The 15,418-nt window shown below is 39.8% G+C and overlaps 1 protein-coding gene across 4 annotated transcripts in view; it reads left to right on the forward strand.

Moving 5' to 3' along the window:
- KDM3B (lysine demethylase 3B) overlaps window positions 1-15,418 on the forward strand; it is a 51,397-nt gene that overhangs the window by 22,087 nt on the left and 13,892 nt on the right. For all 4 annotated transcript variants that reach the window (XR_016471443.1, XM_031598527.2, XM_090151125.1 and 1 more), the window contains 9 exons: window positions 2,494-3,721; window positions 4,383-4,584; window positions 6,524-6,738; window positions 7,738-7,890; window positions 9,544-9,651; window positions 10,190-10,317; window positions 10,978-11,257; window positions 12,214-12,470; window positions 13,130-13,396. Coding sequence is in view for 3 of the 4 variants with exons in the window: in XM_031598527.2 (XP_031454387.1) it covers window positions 2,494-3,721; window positions 4,383-4,584; window positions 6,524-6,738; window positions 7,738-7,890; window positions 9,544-9,651; window positions 10,190-10,317; window positions 10,978-11,257; window positions 12,214-12,470; window positions 13,130-13,396 (2,838 nt within the window). In the remaining variant the exon portion in view is untranslated. The remainder of the gene's footprint in view (window positions 1-2,493; window positions 3,722-4,382; window positions 4,585-6,523; window positions 6,739-7,737; window positions 7,891-9,543; window positions 9,652-10,189; window positions 10,318-10,977; window positions 11,258-12,213; window positions 12,471-13,129; window positions 13,397-15,418) is intronic.

Genomic DNA, 15,418 nt, shown 5'->3' on the forward strand with positions numbered 1-15,418 from the left:
CCACCACCTCCTTGAGCAGCCATTCCAGTGCCTGTCCACTCTCTGAGGGAAGTTTTCTTCCTTATGTCTAACCTAAACCTCCTCTGGTACAACTTGTGTCCGTTTCCTCGGGTCCTGTTTGTTGTCTGGGGAAGAGGCCAAACCCCTCCTCATTACAACCTCCATTCAGAAAGTTGTAGAGTGCATAAAGTCTCCTCTGAGCCGCCTCTTCTCCAAAGCACCATATCAAACAGTATTTTCTTTAGGGGAGGAAATCTAGCACAAACAAGTTTTTTTGTTTTTTTTATTGATGTGATTATTTTTGGTTGTTTCTTTTGAAGCTATAGTTCTTGAGATTGCTTTGGGCTGAGCTATATGCTTTATCACAGTGTGATCTAGTCCTTGAGCTTGCTTGATAAGCTTGGCTTGCATTCATATTCACATGCTGTTTAATAACTGTTAGAATTTTTAATGTAGTAATTCTAAACTGGCAAAGACAACTTGTATTGAGACAAGTTACTGTTTTGGTATGTATCCCCTACTTGCCTCTGCTCTGTGGGAAGCAAGAGGGAGTAAGGAAGAGAAGGAAGATTCTTGTTTGGCTTCAAAATGAAAAAAATGAAATTCTGGTATCTGGGAGAACTTGGTACCTTGATATATTGATGAAGTTACTACAAATGGAGGTTGATAGCAAGGAACAATGTAAATGTGATTTTGCGGTGTAATAGGTGCTAATGATGTCCATCCTGCACCAGCTTATCTCCAGCAGTTGGCACCAGGCATGCAGATGTGAGTCCTCTCTCCTACTGATAATCTCTCCATCCCATAGGCTGTTTTAGAAATGCACAGAATGCCTGCCTTAGTGCCTGGGAGTAAGAGACTCCGGCTTGCTCCTGGAGCACCAGAAGGCAAGGTTGTCCAACTCCTCTCATCTGGCTTTGGTAGCTGGCACTGGTTTTCACTCCTACGCAGGTCACGCCAGTAGCCATCACTTGGTCCTTACACTGCACACAGATAAGGGAGAGAAATGAATAGTTAAGATTGCGAAGAGAAGGAAGACTGCAGTGATTAGGCTCTGCACTCAGCCAGAAAAGTGCTCTAACGGCTCCCTTTTGCACACTTTTTCTGCCTACCTCAATTGTTTGTTCCTCCCGTTTCCTGTACGTTCCCCCAACAGATTTCAGAGTGATGTTGACTCCTACACTCAGTCTGTCCCCTGCCCGAGTTCAGTCTTATTAGTTGCAAAGTGCATCTTGATCATGCTGAAAGCTGTTTCTTGGTAGCCTGTCAATTAGCAGGAGTGGGAAGTTTGTTTCTTGTCCTTGCTTCCATGTTTTGTGGGTTTTTGTTTCGTTTTTTTGGATGTGTCTTGATATATTGTTTTCTATCTTTCCCTTTTTTCCTTATTTCCCAAACTGACATTCCTCAGTCAGATAACGTCACAAAACTAAGGCCTTTTGTAGTCTCGTTTGTATGCCCTCATCAATTAGTGTGACTGACCAGATTTGGTTCTTATCACTGCATCTATTATCATGTGCTGGTCAGGTCTATGTCTCTCATTGTTTTTTTGTCTCCCCCTTTTTCTTACTGTCCCTTGTAATATTGAAAAAGGACCTTGGCACTTAAAGGAGGAGATACACCCTTATTATGAGTATTCTCTATGTGAAGATTACTAAGTGGAAATTTGAAGAAAAAAAAAAAGGAAGAGAACTGATGAATTAATTATAGAATACAATCAGTTACAGTAGGCTTGACTGTAAGAATTACTAAATCTGAATAAATTGAGAACAAATGAATATCTATCTTAACAGTGATGGAAACTTGCAAGAGAGAAAACTTCTCAATATTTAAAAATGTAAGCAGTTTGTGCTTTACATTGGGTAGTCCTCTGGGAGGAACCATTTCTTATGCATCTATGTGCCTGTCAGCTGGTGTGGCCTCCAGTCATTTGGAGCCCTCTGCTCAGTAACTGCTAGAGGATTTTGTTTATTTAACTTCACAAACTAAGTTAATTGTTTTAAGGATGCTGGTTAAGCAGGAGAGACTCATCAGGATGAGTTTAGGGGAGGGCAAATACTGAAATGGCGAAAGATGGAAAGGATGAGTTTGCTACAGGAGAGTGTATGACTGAAAAGCAGTATGAATTAAAGTTCTTTGTTTATCTATTGGAACTAAAATGAATGGCATCTTAAATTGCTTATTTTTCAGTGAATTAGCCCAATTTGTCTTGTGTTGCAATTTTGTTCTAAAACCTGTCAGGTCATTAAGTATTCATTTTTCCATGTGTCTTCAGTAATAATGAGCCCATTAAATAATTATTTGATAAAAGTAGCTCAAAATTTTCAATACCTTTTAGGTAGGAAAAACTACTCTAACAGAATTATTAAAGAGATCTAGCAGCATTTCTGCTACAAGTTTTTCATGGGTGGCTAGTTGTATAATTAAATGAGCTAAAGTTTTGCTCAGTCAAATAAGAATCCTTTAACAGGCTAATGCTTTTTAATTTTGTTTCAGAATTCTCGAAATTCACTTTCAGCTTCCTCTGGATTTGGGATCTCTCTCCCAGGTGCTTCCCAGTCTTTAGCATTTGGAGGTGGAAGAAGCCAGTCAAATGGAGTGGTGACTCCAGAAAGCAAGCCTTCTGGATTTGTTTTTGGTTGTGGTACTGGACAAGAGGCTCAGAAAGATTCTGATCTGTCTAAGAACCTGTTTTTTCAGTGCATGACCCAAAACCTACCTTCCAGTAACTACTTCACGGTCATTTCAGAAAGCTTATCTGAAGATGCCTCCAGTCGGGACTCATTCAAGCAGTGCACAGAAAGCGTGGGTGCTGGGGTCTGCAAAGGTAAAGTTCTTTCAGCGGACACGCAGTCTGGCAGTTCTGTGGAGCGGAAGCTGCCTGTGGAATGTATGCCCACCCTTACTCCAGCTTTTTCACGAAGCTTGTTGAATACTCGCCCCCCAGATAGTCATGAAAACTTATTTTTACAGCCCCCAAAACTATCAAGAGAGGAACCCTCAAACCCTTTCCTGGTATTTGCTGAGAAAACGGAACTTAGTCCTTTCAGTGGCTTTGCGTCATCTCAGACAGGGGTTTCTACTCTGTCTACATCTGTGGGTCATAAGACTGCTTCTGGCTGGCCAGAATCGATCACAGCTACAGACTCTCTAGCTAAGAAGAAAACCTTGTTCATAACAACTGATTCCTCAAAGATGATGTCCAGTACTCCTGGTTCAGCAGCTTCGGTTGGTGTTCAGAGTCCTTCCACTGCAGGGAATGGCCGTTCCAGCTCACCAACCAGCAACCTGACACAGCCTATTGAGATGCCCACGCTTTCCTCTAGCCCAACAGAAGAAAAACCAGCTGTTGGGCCTGGCCAGCAGGACAATCCTCTTCTGAAAACTTTTTCTAATGTGTTTGGCAGGCATCCACCTGGCTTTTTCTCTTCACAGGCTGAGTTTATGCAGGACAACAAAGCCCCCTTTGAAGCTGTGAAAAGATTCTCACTAGATGAGCGGAGCTTGACATCTAAACAGGATTCAGACTCCAGTACCAATAGTGACCTCTCAGATTTAAGTGACTCTGAAGAGCAGTTGCAAGCTAAGGCGTGTATGAAGGGCATCCCAGACCACTTGATGGCAAAACTAGGTCCCAATGCAGAGCGCAATGCTGAATTGCTGCTGGGGAAAGGAAAAGGGAAACAAGCCCCAAAGGGCCGGCCTCGCACGGCTCCCCTAAAAGGTGAATGCAGGGTGTCTTGGAAACATAAAGGGGTGGAATGCTAAGATTTCTTCTGTATAATGAACTCTGTGAAACAGCCTTAGATATAAAGCTTGCTTATTGTGAATAGCCAACATAAGATATTTACAAGGCTAAAGCTTAGTGCTTCTTGTATATGAATTAGCATGTTTGCCTTAAGAATTATTCAAGAATATGTATGTCAGGACAAAACTGGTAGCCTGTGGACTTGAAAACATAAGATTTGTCTTTTTGGTGTGAATTTGTTAATTTTATTGACAGTTTGCATCCTAATTGAAAGTGCCTGCTGTCATTGAGAATGGGCTATAGGTATTATTCAAATTAGTTGATTGTTGAGATTGAGAGCAAAAGCTGAGATGTCTGTTAATAAATAAGTACTTTGTTTCTGTAGCCCAGTTTAACTGGGTAACCCTTCGTTTTCCAGAGACTTCTTACTTTATTATAACTCTGGTTCTGGTGGTATGTGGAAGACTAATAGAAGTTTTTGTGTGATGAAATGGACAGTATTGTTAATTTGGCATGGTTACAAAAATACAGATATGTTTACTGGGGCCAGTATCCTTTTGCTGTTGCAGTTAACTGATTTTTTTTTTTATTGTTATAATTCTTGGGGTGTTTTTTACTTCTGCTCTGTCTCTCCCAGTTGGCCAGTCTGTGCTGAAAGATATGAGTAAGGTGAGGAAGCTGAAGCAGTCAGGTGAGCCTTTTCTCCAAGATGGTTCTTGCATCAATGTAGCCCCACATCTGCACAAGTGCCGGGAATGCCGTCTGGAGCGGTACCGCAAATTTAAGGAGCAAGAGCAAGATGACTCAACTGTGGCATGTCGCTTCTTCCATTTCCGGAGGTGCTCAAATCCTTCCTTCCTTCCTACGTAGTCTAAATGTAGAGCTTGGATCAGGTCCAAGCACAAAGTAATTATTCTTTACTTAATTTCCTTGGGTATGATAATGAAGATTTTATCTGTTTTGTGTTTATTTGTGTCAGCTGCTTGGAATTCCCTCACTCTCAGTTGGAGAGGTGAAAGAAGAGTTGCTGTTAGAAAGTATAGCTGTATGGATGGAACCATGGGGGCTGCCATACTTAGCCTTGGGAGATTGAATTTGCTTTATTGAATAGCAGTTTGTATGCAGTAACTGCTCTTTTGCTCTATCATGACAAATTCAGAATAGAGATACAATTTTAATTCACTTAAGTGACAATATTGTCATCATGAGGCTAACGTTTTACTAGGTTTTCTAAGTTGAGTACAGAATTGATTTATAGGAGGAATAGGACATCACCTGTGTTCTCTCTCTGTAATGCTTATTGTAGAATCATCACAGAATCATAAAATGGTCTGGGTTGAAAAGGACCTCAAAGATCATCTTGTTCCAACCCCCCTGCTGTGTGCAGGGTCACCAGCCACCAGACCAGACTGCCCAGAGCCACACCCAGGCTGGCCTTGATTGCCTCCAGGAATGGGGCATCCACAATCTCCTTGGGCAACCTTTTCCAGTGCCTCACCACCCTCTGAGTGAAAAATGTTCTCCTGATATCTAACCTAAACCTCCCCTGTTTCAATTTAAAACCATTCCCCCTTGTCCTATTGCTATCCACCCTCATAAACAGCTGTTCCCCCTCCTGTTTGTATGCTCCCTTCAAGTACTGGAAGGCCACAATGAGATCTCTCCGGAGCCTTCTCTTCCCCAAGCTAAACAAACCTATTCCCTCAACCTTTCTTCATAGGAGAAGTGCTCCAGCCCTCTGATCATCTTAATGTCGTCCTCTAGACCCATTCTGGGGGCACAGTACTCCAGATGGAGCCTCACAAGAGTGGAGTGGAGAGGGGCAATCACATCACCTCCCTCTCCCTGCTGGCCGCTCCTCTTTAAATGTGACCTGGGATGTAGTTGGCCTTCTAGGCTGCAAGTGCACTGCTGGCTCATGTCCAGTTTCCTGTCAGATCTTTGACCAGTCAGTTTCTCTTCCACTTCATCTACCCATTCTAGTGAGTGCGAGGCATCATTTGAAAAGGACTTTTGCTTGTTTTTAGGCATTGAAATGAAGTGAAATTTTAGTATGTGTTGACTATCCCATAAAGATTATATCTACATTCTGAACTTGTTAAAAATTAATTTGCATTGAGGTTAAAGTGTAGATTATCTCTGCTGAAGAAGGAAGTTACTTTTAATAATGGCTGAAGTTATTCGGGCTTTCCTAATTTGTCAAAAGTTTTGCAACATGAGAACTATTGGTGTCAACTGTTATAGATAAAAAATAGTTCTCTCATCTGCATGAAGAATGGCATTAAGAAGAGTAGGTACAATAAATATTCTTGTCTGTCTTGTGATGTGAATGGTTTAAACAGCTTTTAAGTGCTGGCAACACTAGCCAGAACTAAAATATTGGTTTCCCAAAAGCTGAGAAATAACTGTCTACTGAGTTTAAATATAGTGTGAACCATACATGATTTTACAGCAGTATCTTCAGCAGCCCAAGTAATCTGGGTTTTGTCATCTTGTTCTATTAATAGCATAGAACTGTGGCATGCTGTAACAATCTCTTGTGTGTGAATTTCCCACCAACATGTATTGAGATCTAGAAATTCATTCTGTTGGGTTTTGCTGCCCTTGCCTTTGTGTGTCTTATTCCCTGCTTTATTTGGATTTGCATAATAGATTCACTGCAATAATGCTGTAGCTCAAGCCTTTTTTTCCTTATTGTTTATATTTTGATGTAGATGGCATTAATTAAATTAAAGGTTGTTGAGCAGATTCCCAGTTACTTCATCCTGTTTTCTGCAGGCTTATATTTACCCGGAAAGGTATTTTAAGAGTAGAGGGTTTCTTGAACCCACAACAGAGTGACCCTGATGCCATGAGTCTGTGGATTCCTTCCTCCTCCCCTGCAGAGGGTATTGACCTGGAGACTTCAAAATACATCCTTGCCAATGTTGGAGACCAGTTTTGCCAGCTCGTTATGTCAGAAAAGGAAGCAATGATGATGGTGGAGCCACATCGTAAGCAGGGCTTTTGGCGTGTTATTTTCCTGTCTTCTCTGTGTAATGTGTATATGATGCAGTGAAATAGAGTAATGCTATTTCTTGTTTAAGATATTCTCTTCCCAAAAAAGGCAGCCATACTCACTTTTTTAAAGGCGTGTGTAATTGTTGGAGGTTTGTCTTTTGGGTCAGTGTAGTATTTCTACCAAGGAAGCTAATAGTAACTTTCCCAGACATCATTGCATTTGCTTTTTGAAAAGTAAGTTGCAAATCTGACCTGTTTTTTTTTTAAGAAAATGAAAATAAACGCTTTATCACTTTGAGACCAACTTCCTTTTAATGATCAACTTTTTTTAACATACTCCTGTCCCTCTGATGTTCAGGGACATCATAAAGCACAGGATTTTCCATGTAAGGATCAGCTTGTATGTTCAGCTTGCAGTGACTCAGCTGAGCAACTAGTTGACAGCTGTTGCCTCTATGAGGGAAAGTGAATTTGAAATAAATTTCTTTAATGTATCCAATTCAGCCTATCATATGGATAGCTCTGATTTTTTCACTCTCATTTTTTAAATGTGCAGCAGGAGCCATTCTTCGCTAAACGCATTCAAAGTTCAAACAACTGATATTCATCCAATCAATAAAATTAAATACTTAGACTTTACAGGCTCACGTTATTGGTTCTTAAAACTAGCAGAAGTGTTTTGGTTTTCTGTTTTCCTGTAACTTCCTTAAGTGCTACTTGAATTTCCGTTTCTACAGAACTCTGTGAAATGCTTAATTTTCCTGTAGCGCGTGTTTTGGGATTTGGCCTTACAACTTAAAAGTGGTGATGTTAGTAGTGTCAAGAGACTACCGACTCAAAACATGTCTCTGGATATTAAAAAGTATGTGTTTTTATGTTCTGCCCTCAAATCATGTGTCTGTGAATTGTTTATCAATGTTGTGACATTCTCATTAGATGGGAGAAATATAGAACGTCAAAGCAATAATTCCTAATGTTCCTTCTGTTTATAGAGAAAGTGGCGTGGAAGCGAGCAGTACGCGGTGTGCGGGAAATGTGTGATGTATGTGAGACAACTCTATTCAATATTCATTGGGTTTGTCGCAAGTGTGGATTTGGGGTCTGTCTGGACTGTTACCGGCTGAGGAAGAATCGTCCACGTAGTGGTGAGAACTAGAATTTTTTTTTTCCCTACTGTAATCTCTGAAATAGCTGGCTTTCAGTGGTGATGGTTTCTAGGAAGTTGCTGAAGGTTTTGCAGAAGAGTGGTAAGTACTGGCATGGGAATCTATAGGTTTGGAATTTTTAGCAGTGCAGTCTTACATGATGCTGTTCCATTCTATGTTTCCTTAAATACCTGTATTCTATCTATTTGATTAGAGTTTTTATATTAAAATTTTAACATCAATCAGTAGGCATAGGGTACGTACTAGAACAGACTGCTGTGTAGCTCTGTGTTTTCCTTAGAGAAGATATAAGAGTTAAATAATACTATGCCTATTCTGAGCCATCACAAGATGGACTAGTAAGCAGACGCTGCAGAGAACTGCTTTCTGTGCAAAAGAGTTGTTGGAATTTTTTTTTTATTCCTTGATGTGCTCAGGTTTGTGATGCAGGAAAACGAATGTTGCTAAAAAACAAAGGTACACTGTGTTTACGAAAGTGATTTTCTGGTGCTTTTGTATGCATTTGCATTGGGACAGCTTTGGTCCACTGTCAGCATACACTCTACCATCTTAATAAATGTAGGTCTACTAATGACAGTTATGTTGCTCTATGAAGCAGATATATGAAATAGGATGTTAGTAAACATGAGTCCCACTGTTTACTTATTGTAATAAGTTGCCAGAGAGAACTGAATTAATTATAAAAGTAACATGTTATTAAAATAGGTTAAACTTTCCTTATTTTTGCATACTGCAACCTATGAAATTACTGTCAGAATACACCAAAAAAGAGCATAGTGTTCTTCAAGATGTTCTTAACTAGGGCGTAATGGAAATAGCTGAAAGAATTCTTTCTGCATTTATGGGCTCAATCTAGTTTTGGAGAATATGCCCTACTAGGAGCTACTGAAGGAACTGGGGCTGTTTAGTCTGGGGAAGAGGAGGCTGAGAGGAGACCTTACTGCTCTCTTCCAATACCTGAAAGGTGCTTACAGTGACAGTGGGGCTGGTCTCTTCTCGCTGGTGACAGGTGGCAGGACGAGGGGGAATGGCCTCAAGGTGTGCCAGGGTAAGTTTAGGTTTGATACTGGGAGAAACTTATTTACAGAAAGTGTTGTTAAGCACTGGAATAGGCTCCCCAGGAAGGTGGATGGGTCACCATCCCTGAATGCATTTAAAAACCGTTCGGAAGTGGTGCTCGGGGACATGATTTAGTGGTGGGTTGTTAGAGTTAGGGTAGTATGGTTAGGTTGTGGTAGGACTTGACGATCTTTAAGGCCTTTTCCAACATGAGCAATTCTGTGAAATAAAAATTTGTCGGCTACTTTTCAATCTATTCATTTGTAACTTTTTAGCTTTATTAAGTGGATGTAAGCACAGAAAACATTAGTTTTGTTGTTTTTTCAAACTGATCTGCAGGTATTCCTTGTGGAAAAAACTTGTGAGATGGTTACCAGAAAAGTTAGAATTACCCTATGAGAACAGTAATATGATCTTCAGAAGTTGAGGCAAGAAGGGAACTAAGATACTAGTAGAGATAAATTGAATTTGGTAGTTTTATAACCTGGGGAACAGAAGTTACTGTAGTTCCAGTTCTAACCTCTTAAAATGTATTTAAATAAATTTGGGTGGTTCTTTTGGTCTTTATTCCAGAGACAGAGGAGATTGGTGATGAGGAAGTCTTCTCGTGGCTGAAATGTGCAAAGGGTCAGTCTCATGAACCAGAAAACCTTATGCCAACACAGATCATTCCTGGTACAGGTAATGCTTGAAGGCTGAAAGGAGCAATTTTGTCCCAATTCTCAGCAAACAAGTGGGGAAAAAAAAATAATCTGTTTTCTAGCTGTTGCCTTGTCTAGCTTAGATGCAGAGGAGGCTTCCATTTTCTATAGGCAGAAGTGCTGAAGGAATGGTAGCACAAATGAGATGATGTTGTGAATTCCAAGTGATAATTTCTGGTAATGATTTTGACTGTTCATGCTCAGCTATTTTCAGTTTCATCAATAATTGACTGATATTTTTCAAGATTATTCTTGATTATTTTTCAAGAAAGATCTTTTTCTTTTGAGGGATGGCATGGGAAAGTAAACAGTCAGTGTTGACTCTTCACATATTTGGTCCTAGAAGCTAGAATTAGCACAATTTTCTGCGCTGTTCAGAGATGAATGTCATGTTATAACACATGGTTTTAAAGTTACTTATCAATAATAATTCAAAAAGAAATAGAAGGCATTGAACTTTAGTCAAAGCCATGTTTTTAAATTTTTGTGTGATTTTAAAGATTTAAATATTATTCCAGCCCTTTACAATATTGGAGACATGGTTCATGCAGCACGAGGCAAATGGGGTATAAAAGCCAACTGTCCATGTATTAATCGACAGAATAAATCGGTATTGAGACCAGCTGTCACTAATGGAATATCACAGGTACGTTGTTTTGGACTGAAATCACTTTGTGTTTGGCCTAACATTTTTAAGATCTACTGTTTAATCACTTAGGCTTATCTGTTGTGAAATACGGACTTTCTTTTCTCAGTATGTGTTACAAGTGTTTTGGGTTAGCAAAAAATCTTCCAGGGAACTTTTCAGAACTGTGCGCTGCAACTGTTATTTACCAAGTGGAAATCTGGGCTAGTACTCTTAAGTAAAGTCTGAGTAAAAAGCCATTCATGAATCAGAACAAACCAGTGCAAGTAGCTTGCAGCATGTGCATTTATTTTGTTACAGTTCCTGAAAATTATGCTGAAACTAGGGGAGTTATGTTACTACTCTCACACAACAAAACAAAACAAACAAAAAAAACCCCACAAGCCTACAGCTTCCTGGAAAAAAAAAAGACTGATCTTGTATTTAAAAACAAAAACAAAAACTTGCTGAGCAGTAAATGATAAAAATTGAGGCTATAGCACAAGGTGTAATATACACAGAGGACGAACTTTTGTACTCTGCTACTACATAAGCACGAAGGAACGCTGCTGTTTACTTGACACAACCGACCAACCAAAACCCAGTGTTTTGAATAAATGTTTTCAAGGTGAGTTCTTCCCTTTATTCAGCTTTTAGCAGATGTTTATGTTTTTGTTTTAGCTTCCAACTGTTAATCCCAGTGCATCGGTCTCTGGAAATGAGAGTACCTTTTCCACTGGAGCAGGAACAGCAGGAGTGGGGCAGTTAGAAATGGACAGTGTTCCAAAATCTGAAGCAAATGATAGTAGGATAGAAGAACCTGCAAAAACGGAGACGTTATCAATCAGTAACACTGCTGAAACAAAGACCAACAGACCACTTTGCTCAGAAACAGCCCCATCATCAGCCTTACACTGGCTTGCAGACTTAGCAACACAAAAAGCAAAAGAAGAAACAAAAGGTGAGCAGAACACACGCCTTCTGGGGGTGGAAGTAAAAAATAAATGCTAATGTGCTGCTTGGTTACTATTCTTCACGAGAGTGCTTAGTCTTAATATAAACTTTTTCTTCAATTCATGTTGAAAGATGAAAAAGTTTTTCTTCAAAAAACCTGAAGTTGTTTTTCTTACAGGCTTAGGAATATGGAAAACTAGGATGATAACGATACAGCTGAAGAGAAAAATACTGTCTTGTGACTCCCCAGTTTATCTAATTGCCAGTATATTTATTTTCTAAGTAATAACCAGCCAGTATCTTGATGTAAAATGATAATGATTCATTTCAGACGTAGATTTGTCAATTTATTAATTACTGAAGTAAACAAATCTGCTCAGTACACAGTATGAAGAGTGCATTTCCTAGGTATTGAGCAATTAGAGCCTATCTGAAGAGTCAAATAAAAGCTTACAACTTCTTTTAGTATTCAGTGGATTAACTATAATTACCAGTCTGAAAGTAGTTTTTACAATATACACCTTCCAGTTGTCATAGCACAACAGAATTTATTCTTGTCCAAATGTCTAGCAAAAACTACTTCATATTTTAGTGTTGAATGTTCTCGAATTTCTAACTAGTTTTGCACAGCTTAGCAGTTAACATTTCAAGTAGAATATTTTGAAAAATTAATTCAGAAGGTCAAGGCAGTTTTTTATAATTAAGCAGATTATAAATTTGTGGCGTATTGAACATTACTTTCAGATCAGATAATCTGTGTTGCTCAAAACAGCATGCTAAGAGTAAAATCTGAAATAAGATTTTTTTCGTGATTCTCTTTGAGGTGATATTCACTGGAATAATGATTTACCATGTGATTCTGTCAGTATCATATTTGATGCAAGAGCAACTTATCTCAGAACTTCACGATCATTTGAATTTTGCCTTCCATTTTTTTTCTCAATGTCATTATTTTTCTTACAGAATCAGGGTCGCTGAGGTCAGTGCTTAATAAAGAATCCCATTCACCCTTTGGATTGGATTCCTTCAACTCCAGTACAAAGGTTTCCCCACTAACCCCAAAGCTGTTTAATAGCCTGTTGTTGGGCCCAGTGACATCTAGCAACAAAGCTGAAGGCTCCAGCCTCAGAGATCTCCTACACACAGGGCCAGGAAAGCTTCCTCAGGTTCCATTAGACACAGGAATCCCCTTTCCTCCAGTTTTTTCTGCAGCTTCCACGGTAAGTAGTTTTGTAATTCCTTCAACAGTGTCTGCTCTAGGAAAGAATTTCGTGATCTAACAGTTTTTGTTGAAATTTTTTTGTAGTATCTTATTCTCAAATATTGAAACAAATACGGTATTTAGCCGAGTCTGCCATCCTTGAAAGTTGTAGATCATTTTGATGCTAATTGTTAGTTTGTGATGTGATTTGCTATTGCTGTGGAGAAGGTGTTCCTTTTGAGAGACCAAGAAAGTAAGTTAAGTATAGCCTTTAAATTCATCAATTGATGATCCTCTTCCCTATAAAAGCTCACTTAAATTCTGCATTTTTGAAAAACTGTAAAACTGTACCCCCAGAAAGGCAAAATCTTGCATGAACAGTATGATCTATCCATACTGTTAAAGCAGCAGAGGCTAGATCTGCTGAAGTTTTCTTCTGTGACTTTTTCCTGTATTATTTTTCTAGGTAGCCTAGTGCAGCTTGTATTTTACCGTAATAAAACAAGATACCTGGTTTTGTTCTTACTGAATATACACCTGTCTCTGTGCTGATTTGATTACTTCTGCGTGTTTTTCTGGTAGCAAAATGTTCATGACTAAAAGCTGAGTGAGAGCAGCTATGTGTTAATGTGTATGCTGCTGCAAGACTAAACTCACCTCTGGTTGTACATCTTCTAGGGGGCCAAAGGTAAAGCCAGCCTGCCTAACTTCTTAGACCATATCATTGCTTCTGTAGTGGAAAATAAGAAGACATCTGATGCTGCAAAACGCGCTAGTAATTTAGCTGACACGCAAAGAGATGTGAAGGAAATGGTAATGGGTTTGAATGTGCTAGATCCACACACTTCCCACTCTTGGCTGTGTGATGGTAGACTCCTTTGCCTTCATGATCCTAGCAACAAAAACAACTGGAAGATCTTCAGGGAGTGCTGGAAACAAGGCCAGGTGGGTGCAAATGATGAGCAAAGATTTCAATTGTAGTAATGTAAACAAGGGATGCAGTGGTCTTGTCCACTCTGTGCTGTACTAACTCAGGTGTGTATGCTTGCGCTGTGATTTGTGCTATACCTGCCATGCCACATTCCTTTAGCGAATCCATTATGATTCCTGCTTGCATCCTAGCATCTACCTCATACTTGATGCTTTTTAGCCTTAGGGAAAGGTTCATTCCTTCCAGCTGCAGCATGTACAAGAGTACCAGGGTTCCATACAATAACTTGTGCTAAAATTTTGGAGTGTGGTGTTGGCAGTATCTTATCCTGAACCTGCAACTTATATAAACCCACGTGTTGTTTTGGATTCTTCATGTCGCATGTTGAGCTCTCTATTGATTGTCTTAGTGATCATCAACAAGTTAGATCTGCAGTCAAGAGAACAGGCTTCCAGTATAGCCATCTCTTCAGATCTCAGTCTGTAGTGCTACAGCAGACTTTTCTGGAGCCATTAAGGATGGCCTAATCTGACAAGCTAAAGCTTAAGAAATGGATAAGCATCTGTTGTTGCAGAGGAAGTGTACCAATAAACATGACAGAATCTGATGTCTGGTGTTCAACATATGTTCTTAGCATTTGGGTTCTGCAGCTATCCTGCTACTGTTATCTTCACTGACTACTCAGAATTAAGACCATCGGTGCTAGGCAGATAAGGGACATATCTTCTATTCTGGAGAAGTCCTTGTTGTCAGCTGTACTATTGTTATTATGCTAACATTCTTGGCACTATTGTGCCTTATTTTGGATTGTTCACAAGCCACGCACACTACTGAGCTGTAATGAGGGAGCACAGTGGGCTACTTTGTAGCTCAGGATCTGCTCCTGTCAGTGGAAAAGTGTTTTTCAGTTAACTTCAGCATGTCCTATGGAACTTGACATTCTTTGCATCCCTTGGATACAAGCATAATTGTCGATACCCATGAAATCTGCAGAGATGGAGCACTGCCAATTACAGATCTGTTGTTCCTAGGCAGCTCTAATAAATGCTGAGGGTCCCTGTGCTTCCCTTGTCTGTCTAGAAACATAGCCTACAGCTGGAATTGACAGCTTTCCCTTCAACTGTAGCAGTTTTCTTACCCTCCTTGTTCTTTTTGGAGTGTACAGGGTTCTCATCTTTTTTTGAACCTGATCTCTTCTGATTTTTGAAGGATTTCAGTTCAATCTTTGACACTGGTGTGGTGTCAGCCATCTGTCTTGGCTAAAAGTTCTTAAATTTCTGCTCAGAATGCTCATAATTTTTCCAGTGGTCTTTGTCAGCAAGTAATATTCTCGCTCAGAATAATATGACAAAAGAGTTGCTCATCAATACCTCTGCAGATGAGAGTAGCTAATCACTAGGTGCAAGATGCAGCATGTGAACACGAGATACTTAATGAATCTTGAGACTTACAGAATCTAGAGATGGGATTACTGAATTTTGTCAGATGCGTAGCTTGCAGTGTGATTCACCTTCCAAGTCAGTATTGATTCTGAGGCTCTGACCATATGATATGTACTCTCAGTGAACTTCTATTTTCAAGCTTTTCCCAGGGGATGGTAGGAATGTTTTTGCATGATTGTATCACTTAGAAGGCATAGCAACAAACAAGTTGAATTCCTTGCTTATTCAAGGGTTCTCCAGTGACGTTGCACTCATTTGTGTTTACTGCTGAGATGCAGACAGCAAGCTTACTGGAACTCTTTCATTCTAGCACTGGAGATAGCCAGTGACCTAGGTGCTGCTGCTGTCTTGGCAAGGCCATTGTGAATAGAATTTGTTCAAGCAGAGGTTCCCTCAGCATACTCTACTGTATCACAGTTCTCTATCGACTGAATTCCCATGTACAGTCCAGCTGCACCTTTTGAAGTCAACTTGATTTTTACCCCTTGAAAAATCACCTTCACCTTCCTCCTTCTTTGGGTTGAAGAAGGTTTATAAGTAAAATTCTTGACTACCCCTGGGCCCCATACATGCACCCTAGATATGAGGCATATG

This window comes from Phasianus colchicus, chromosome 15 (genome assembly GCF_987193195.1).
Source record: "Phasianus colchicus chromosome 15, bPhaCol1.hap1.1, whole genome shotgun sequence".
Lineage (NCBI taxonomy): Eukaryota > Metazoa > Chordata > Aves > Galliformes > Phasianidae > Phasianus > Phasianus colchicus.